Genomic DNA, 9,338 nt, shown 5'->3' with positions numbered 1-9,338 from the left:
CATATTGGGATCATTGCAAAAAAGTAAGAACGAAAATGGGTGATGGCCGTTTAAAACTAATGCGATATACAACTACTGCACAATTGAAATACCATGTAGCTATGGTAGTACAAGTAGATTGTGAAATCATTTAGTGAAGCGATACAAATCAAGTCCACTGTATGGATTTGATTGTTGAAATTTTGTTGATTTGAATCTTATGAACAAAATTTGATTGTGATGGAGTTTTAATATTTTGGACATTAGTTAAATAGGTGAAATTTTATTTTAAATATTTGGTTATAAAAGGATTTTTTTGGTATGAACCACATGTATAATAATATGTCATACCTTATTTCGGTATACCGTACTTGGTATGTCATACCTTATTTCGGTATACCTTAAAAGTACGGTATACCGAAATATGATACGATATACCGCATAAACGGTATGGTATCGGTATCAGAAATTGTCATACACAATTTTTGGTATACCGCAATGTGGTATACCGAAAAATTCGGTAAGGTATATGTATGACATTTTATCATACCGCAATTTGAGGTACGGTATGCTGTATGTCATTCTCGGTGCAGTATACCGTACCGCACCACCCCTATCGACAACAAGGTTTGAGGCTGAAAAGTTTTCGGGGAATGAATGATTTCGGTTTATGGCGTGTAAAAGTAGACTGCATTAATTGTGTTGCGTAAAAGTAGACTGCATTAATTGTGTTGCACTTTGTAAAAAATAGCGCTTCCTCAATTGGAAATTTAGCACTTTTATAAGCTTGATTTACGTAGATATAAATTCAAAATAATCTATACAACCACACATGTATTTATACTCTCTCTCTCTCTATATATATATATATATATATTAGAATAAAGTCTTGAATCAAGAAGTCTTATTTCTAGCAAGCTGGGGATCATATTATGGTGGCAAAGAAAATACTACTACAAACTAACAATCGTCATCATCCTCCCTAAATAAAGATGGAGAAAATCATTATCCACAAACAAAGACAGAACTACAAACACCATCTCAATTCTCACACGCGCAAGGAGTTCGGTTCAGTAGAATCAAGCCAGGGATAATTTCGTCTATTCACAAGCTAGTTTTGTGTCAAAGCTGCTCAGGCAGATTGCAAATGCCTGAAATGCTGACAATGGATACCTATAATCCATGGTGAACATGTCCTTCCCAACCTTACCAAACTGCAAAATGATCTTGTCCTGGTCCGAGGCCACCGGCTGGGAAGTCGTCGGGACGGTGCTAGCAGCGACTGCTTCTGTCAAGGCAATCAGCTGGAAATTCTTCACGGATGCAACTGTCACCCTTCCCCGGAAGTTGAGGCACCAGCACTGCAACTGCTCGTGCCACCGGGGAGCCTTATTCTTCAGAACCAACGGCCGCGTTTTGCTATTATCATCCTCATTCGACAAGTGGGCCATCTCGGAAAATCTCGTGCTGCTAAATTCGGTGGAGTGGTCTAGAGACTGTGAGAACGAGATGCTCCGGAACGAGTCCTCTAGGGATCTTGCCAGAAGCTCCGGATGGCCGGGCACCACGCCACCAGGTTCGAGGGACGCGGCGGGGATTGAGTGCATAATGCAGTTCATCTTCCGTGGACCGCGTGTCCCAAGCACATTCAGCTCGTAGGTGATTTGAGCTATGTTGTAACTCCCTGTGGGCACTTTCGGAGATACTTTCTTGGAGTAGAATCGGCGGCTCGACCTCCCTGGTGGTGGGACATTGGAACAAGGTTGTGTGTCGTATATCAAAAACCTCGTACCGAGAAAATTTGATCTGCCATTTATCATCAATATAATTCAGTAACATGCTAAAAAAAGTACTACAGTTAAAGCAGGCATTTCAAAGGTGTAACAGCAAGCTTAAACTATACACACAATTTAGTCGACAATCATTCAAGATAATCTAATTTACTCTGGTTTATGTTATGTCTCATTTATCCCTTATGGTATTGCTATTTGCTAAACAATTGCGCAAAAAATTAAGAAAAAATCCTGTAGCTCTCGAGGGGCCTCTCGTGTAGTAGTCGCAAAATTTATTGATAAGATTAGTTTCAACCATAAGTACTCTGCAAATAAAAAATCATTGCAGGGCAACATGGAAATGATCTTCATGCCAAACCTGTTGATATATCATATACAGTATTTTGAAACAGGGTCTGAATAACTTATCTTCATGCCATGACTTTTAAGCTAAATATGAAATAAAGTTTTGAAAATAAGTCTTTATCTTCTGGAACTATACATCAGGCACTTCCTGAGACCGAAAAGTGATGCAGTCAAGACTAGAGTCAATAAAGTTGATCTCTTTTGAACCAGTCAATATAGAGGTAATCGTGTAAAGAAAGCTGAAATTCATCATTTTTAATGCTGTATAATACAAGTAACATCCTTGTTGTTGAAAGTTGAAACAACAGCTAAAAACTCCGCCTTTGCTTAACCTATGGGGGTTGGCTATTGTTTTTTTTAAGACTCACACACACACACTCACGGGGTTGACTATTTAAAAAAAAAAAAGACTCCACCCGTCCACCAAGAGTGTGCAACTATTACCTTATTAGGCTTCCACAACGACTGCAAAACTTTCCTCTTTACCTCGAAAATACTCCTTATTTACAAAAGAACCTATACATATCCCACCATCTTAACCCACTATTTGCCTTTGATGGGACACTCTCAACCAACTAAATATCTACCTAACATTCTATTAAAGCTTGTGTGACCCACAATGTTCCACACTTTTCGTAGGAGAGACTAATAGGAACAACTAAAATCAAGAACCTTCTATAAGCAATAAATATGCTCTTGGAAGAGTTGGAGGTAAACACACAATAGGATAATAGGACAGTAAGAAATAAAAGCCTACCTCAGTTTGCCGATGTATGTGCTACTTGATCTGGAGATGTTATCTGCATCCATAGAGATAACATATTCTGTACAAGTTGTTCTCCAAGTTCTTTTAGCTGAGAGAAGAAACTTCCCATTTTCAACTAGCAGAGCTGCAAATAAAAAATGATACAGGGTCATTCTCAAAATATTCTCCCAATGTACAAGAATACATATTTCATGATTTCAGATATTTTTTTCCAAATACGCACATGTCCACTACATAATAATACAATGCCAGAAAGAAAATACAACTAGAATTTATTACATCCTAACAATGGGCAGTCAAAATCTATTTCTCGACAAAGACAAAAATAATGATGAGCAAAACACCACTGCCAACTGGACATGATTCTTGAAACTGAAGTCAAACTTTTTTTAACACTGGCGTTGAATTAAGCACTGAACCACCTATGATCGGTTTCATCAAATTCTATAAGAGAACTAAGTTTAATAACCTCATTAGGATAAGATAAAAACAAAATCATATATTAGCAACAAGAGGAGATCCTACAAAAATTAGCATGGCTAGTTTGAGATGTCGTTTTTAATGGTAATATGAGATTTGCTTAAATCCATTTGTGAAATTAAAATCACAAAACCTTCGTCACATATAACATATGTAGCAAGAATTACTAGAGAAAACAGTCATCTTCATAGAATAAAAGGCTGGATATACTTGATACATCTAAAAATTTGAATAGAATACAAACAAGACTTACACAACTGAATTGGAGAAACACAGGGCAAATGAAAATACTGAAACGACAAAATTGAAGAACAAGTTATAGCATATTCCAATTCAAAAGTGAACTTACCAGGACTAAGACACAAAAACAGATGGTAGGTTAAATTAGATTTGTCTCGCTTGATAAAGCACTGAATAGTCCCATCACGAGACCCTGGCTGCAAAATAGGAAAAAAGTAGATTCCATATCAACTTCTTGTAAAGATCCTGAAAGCTCTATTTCTAAGGTAAGTGCTGCATTGTCCAAGTAAAACATAAGTGATAGCAGAAACAGTCAAAGAAGAAATTTTATTGAAGTTGTGTATTAGGCAATAGAAAATATACAGTCAATACCTGCTTAAGAGAGACAGGAAAAGTAAGTTTTCCGCAAAATTCCGGATTTTTAACTATTTCCTTGCACATGCTCCTCCAAGACCGGCAAACAGCTGCACACGCAACTACATGTTTACGGGTGGGCCATGTGCTCTCGCTCTCCTCCAACCTTCTAATGACATCATAAAGGAGCTCAGGTGGCAGATTAGCCCACCTACTGTTCTGAATAACCAAAGGCTGGTCACTTAAGTCATTGAACGAACCATGTGATTTCCCCCTATAATGTCCTGGCAACCTCACGTCAAAACTCCGGCGCGATAGGCTGCCAAAACTCTCCCTCAAATCCCGAGCTATACTGCGGAAAGACATTAAACTGCCCAAAGTGGTAAGTAGGGAGGCACTGCAGAATCAAGTCAGTGCTAGGTTTTATTGATCCTTTCTTTTATCGATAATTTATAGACCACTCGGAATGTGACCACCCTGGATGTCAATAAACAAAAACAAATTCAATGGAAGGAAAGATAAAAGTACAAAGGAGAAAAACATTCATGGGGAGAAGCAACGGAAATAAACTAATAAAAAGGAAAAGAAAATTAAAGCGGAGTAGAAAAAGATAGTTTCACATGGACTAAAAAGGAAGAGTGAATTAGTATCTTAACTAGATGCAGCTTCTCATTTTTGTACTTGCAGAGTGAAAATAAGAAAATAAAGGAGCAGATAAACAACACATCCATTCTACGGATAAACCCATATAGTGAAGCACACACAAAAGACAGAGATATTCCTCATAAAAACAAAAAAAGTAGCAAGATTTATATCAAATCATAAAATTCGATGAGGTTAGTGCAGTTTAAAGAAATTAGACCACTAACCTAATCAAATCATGGAGTACTATTTTGAGTTCATAATACCAAAGTGAAAGGTGAGAGTGACAAGTAAACCTGCTAAATGAACTTGAAGACAGGGCACAACTTCATATTTCCCTTCAGAGAAGTGCAAAGAACCATAAATACGGCATATTTAAGCTCAGAGACTTTAATGCGATTCCTTATTTCATAAATAGCCTTGATAACCCCAAAACCACTTTCTTTAAAAGGGGAAAAGGGATTGAAATATAATGAAAGGAGAGATTGAACCCAACAAGCATAAGTCTGAAACAGATTCTTCTTTATCTTTCCGAAATTAAAAGTAAATAAGTAAAAGGGTGAGTGAAAAAAAGTTGTAACAGAGGTAAATGAAGCATTGACTTAAAAATCTAAAGCTTCAACCTTTAGTATCAAAGGTGAAAGATGAAGGAAATGAGATCAGAGATCTATACCTTAAAAAAACAAAGCTTCTTCAAAACCCCAGCTCCACAGCGCGTAAGTACGTAATTGTAAACTATGTAAAAATCCAAACTCAGTAGTAATTTTCTTTGAAACGCAGATGAATAGAAAGTGGCTGAGACATCAGGGCACTCAAGAAGAGGTAGAGCTATCAAGAATTGGGCTTAAATGTAGTCGAAAGCAGCAGAGCCAGGAATGGCATGAATTGAAAGAAATAGAGTATTTTTTAATCGTTGGTTAGGTCACCGGTGGGTTTATTCTGGAGTTTCGGCGCAACAGTATGATGTCATTTCAATTTGGCTGTGCAAGTCTACTAGTTGCATTATATATGTGTTAACATGGATTGATGGATATGATTGAATGTTTAATGAGAGTATAATATTAAGCCGGATTAAGTTTCTATGTACCGACCACTTATATATTCTACACCAATCAAATGTCTACAAGTTGATCATTTACAACTGTTTCTATGATTCCAATTCATAACTTTGAGAGAAGGGGAAATGACACTTTCATGACTATAACTATCTTGAGTTTAATGTTATACTCCTTCCCTCTCAACAAATATAAAGTAGTACTCCCTCCGTCCCATGCTACTCGCACTTTTCATTTTAGGCCGTAAATTTGGGATTGATTTTTTTGTGTAATTAAAAAAGAATTTTAGGTATAATGAGACATCACTTAATAAAAGAGCTCTTAACTTAAACTAACATATTAATTAAATGCATTAATTCTAACTTAAATTATAAATAGTGTAAGGACTTTGTGACGAGCCGAAAAGCAAACGTGCGAGTAGCACGGGACGGAGGGAGTATTTCTTTATAGCAGGAGATTTTATATAATATTATTTTATTAGTTAAGTACAGAGATAATAAAATAAAATAAAATAAAATAAAAGTAAAAATAATATTATTTCTATTTTATTAAATGTTTCGTTTTTATTAGGATAATTAAAAAATGGTAGTTAAAATAGTGTTAGTGGATAGTAGGACCTACATTATTAAATTGATATAACTTTCCAAAAATGCAATGCACATATTTTTGTGGGACGGACGAAAATGGAAATTGCACATATTTTTATGGGACGGGTGGAGTATTTCATTTCGGTACGTAATACCTTGAAACTACAGTAGGGTTTTACTTACTTCCAGTAGGTTTTGAAATGATTCAACACATGCTTCATTCGAATTCATTGAACTGGGTTTTTACTTTATTCACTTTAAAAAATACAATTCATTACAATAGGTTTATTACAGTATTTCATTCAAAAACGTTATTACTTAATTGGACAAGGTTTTTACTTCATTCTAGTAGGACTTCAAATGTTTCTACACATACTTCATTCAAATAGTTTATTACACCATTCCATGTGCTTATTACGTCATTCAATTAGACTACCATTCCATTTTGTTGTCAGGATCGTGACGACGGTGATAGACATTACAGAGAGAAAGAACGGTACGCAACTGCGAATCCACCTGTACGTACTGGAATGCATTAATAATCCTATTGGAATGAAGTAATATTCTGGAATGAAGTTAAATCCTCCTAATATGTTATGACTTATTTGCCCTGGGCTGAAGTAAAATAGACTCGTGATGAAGACGAAAATAATTTCTACATTTACACATTTCATCCATAAAAAAACTAGATCCAAAAACCCTAATTTGATATAGTTCTGCGGTTATGCAATAAGGAGTGAATTTGGAGATTCCTAAAAAGTTGAATAACCTAATTATAATAAACAAAAAGGTCTGATGAACTATGTGGAGTAGTAGTATATTTTAGTTGTAAGTCACAGTTGCATAGAGATCTAATAATTACATTAGTTCATTTTTACTTTTATTTATGGTTAATTTGATAAACTTCAAAAATTTACTATGTTATGTCAAAAATATATATAGCATAGAGTAGGATCTTTTAGCAACCACCAAAGAAATTTTATTCACTTTGTCATTTGGATGCATAAAGTCCAATGGAGTTGACACTTTATCAGCTGCTCCAAGGGCTCAGTTGACTTTTACTTGGTCATAACTCATGACTTATTCTTATCAATTAATAGTTGGTAGAGCATTGAAATTTAACTTCATAAGTTTTTAATTTGTATCTGTAGTTAGATGATAATGTTGTTTACTTCTCATAAGGTGGTATATTAAAGAGTGCAGTCTTAGTGATTTAATATATAGTTGAGCTAAACTGCTAAAATCTCAGCCTAGCTAACTTGTCCTATTTGAAAATGTAATCCATTAAAATAATTACTCTTTCTGTTCCAAATAACTTTAGTATTATTCAATTATAAATTCTTATTCAATTATAAATTCCCATGTTACTTGAATCATTAATTTTTATGACAAAATAATAACTCATTTAATCTTTCTTATTTGACCTATTTATTATTTTATTCTTATATCTTTATTATACTTAATTCTCTCTTCTAACCGTTAATCATTTATTTTTATGACAAAATAATAACTCATTTAATCTTTCTTATTTGACCTATTTATTATTTTATTCTTATATCTTTATTATACTTAATTCTCTCTTCGCCTAACCATTAATCATTTATTTTTATGACAAAATAATAACTCATTTAATCTTTCTTATTTGACCTATTTATTATTTTATTCTTATATCTTTATTATACTTAATTCTCTCTTCGCCTAACCATTAAACATCACTTTCTTAAATTTTATGTCATTCAAAAACGACTCAAATAATATGGAAAGAAAGTAGTAATGCACTCCCTCACTCCACAAATTTAAATTAAAATGAACAAATTTAGTAAAATGTAAATTTTATTTTTATACATTAATTAATGTTATAATAAAATATAAGTATAATAAATCAATAATTTAGTGCGGTGCAAAATTCACTTACTAAAACATAAAAAAAGAACAAAATTTTAAATCATGAATATTTTAAATTAAGACATTATTTTGAGTACTAATTTATTAATTTTGATGTTCTAAAGTGATACATTTTCGAGGCTTGGGCCAATGTGCCTCTGGCCTTGATATCAAGCTTGCTTGCCTTCTATAAATAGAACATATTGATATGGTAGATGATGATACTCTTGAGTCTTGATACATTACGGTGTCCATAACTCAAATTCAAAATTTCAGTTAGATTAATTAAGTTAAATTTCAATAATTTTGTGTGCTTATAAAACTCTGGAAGGCTTCGTCAAGATGGTTATATTAATTTGGGATATCCTACCTTCTGACTTGAGGAAAATGACATAATTTGAAAAGAAAGAGAAATGAATTAGACAAAAGTTGTACCTATTTAAACTTGTTTGAAATTCATTCAGTTTTCATAATCTTACAATCTCAATACGACAAGAAATATACGAAGATAGCTAACTTGCATTTTGCATACTTTAACTTTTTATGAGGTTTATCAGGTCAATTAAAATTAGAGATACGGAAAAATATCGAAAAAATGATATATCGCTCGTATCGTATTGAAAAATATCGAAAAATTATCGAATTTTTGGTATATCGTAATTTTCGATACGATACGGTATCGTATCGTAAGTTTTCGATACGATAACAATATGAATTTCCTTATATCGCGATATATCGTTTTATATCGAATATACGATATATATCGATATTTTCGGTATATCGAATTATATTGAAAATCAATACATGTTGAATTATCGATATATACCGTATATATCGAAATATATTGAAATTCAATATATTTTTGAATTAATTTTTGTGTTATTTTTCAGTTTTAAAATTATATTTTTCGATATACAGGTATTTGAAACGGCACGATATTTCGGTATATTGTATCGGTCTTTGATATATCGTTCTGAACGATATATCGAAACATCGATACGATAATGATATTGATATTATCCATATCGAAAGTTCGATATATCGAAACTTTCGATACGATAACGATATGTCATATTGATATTTTCGATACGATACACGATACAACGTTTTCGATACGATATATTGTATCGACTCACCCATAATTAAAATTCTTCTGTTGGTTAATGGTTATACTCGCACTATAAAAGAAAAGTCAATTTTATTAATGAGTCTA

At 33.4% G+C, this 9,338-nt stretch overlaps 1 protein-coding gene across 2 annotated transcripts; it reads right to left on the bottom strand.

Moving 5' to 3' along the window:
- Positions 1–692: 692 nt before the first annotated feature.
- On the bottom strand, positions 693–5,628 carry LOC121742653 (tubby-like F-box protein 8). Of its 2 annotated transcripts, XM_042135867.1 has the most exons (6): positions 5,273–5,628; positions 4,896–4,937; positions 3,976–4,434; positions 3,713–3,800; positions 2,875–3,007; positions 693–1,785 (listed from the first exon to the last, which is right to left on the bottom strand). In XM_042135867.1, exons 3-6 carry the CDS (start codon positions 4,321–4,323, stop codon positions 1,080–1,082), a joined length of 1,275 nt encoding a protein of 424 aa, XP_041991801.1. In that variant the 5' UTR covers positions 4,324–4,434; positions 4,896–4,937; positions 5,273–5,628; the 3' UTR covers positions 693–1,079. The 2 variants fall into 2 exon arrangements, with proteins under 2 accessions (XP_041991801.1, XP_041991794.1); XM_042135860.1 differs by lacking the exon at positions 4,896–4,937.
- Between the last annotated feature and the right edge of the window lie 3,710 nt (positions 5,629–9,338).

Source organism: Salvia splendens, chromosome 1 (genome assembly GCF_004379255.2).
Source record: "Salvia splendens isolate huo1 chromosome 1, SspV2, whole genome shotgun sequence".
Classification (NCBI taxonomy): domain Eukaryota; kingdom Viridiplantae; phylum Streptophyta; class Magnoliopsida; order Lamiales; family Lamiaceae; genus Salvia; species Salvia splendens.
Note: the sequence above shows the minus strand (reverse complement) of the source record. Positions and strands in the feature narration are given on the sequence as shown.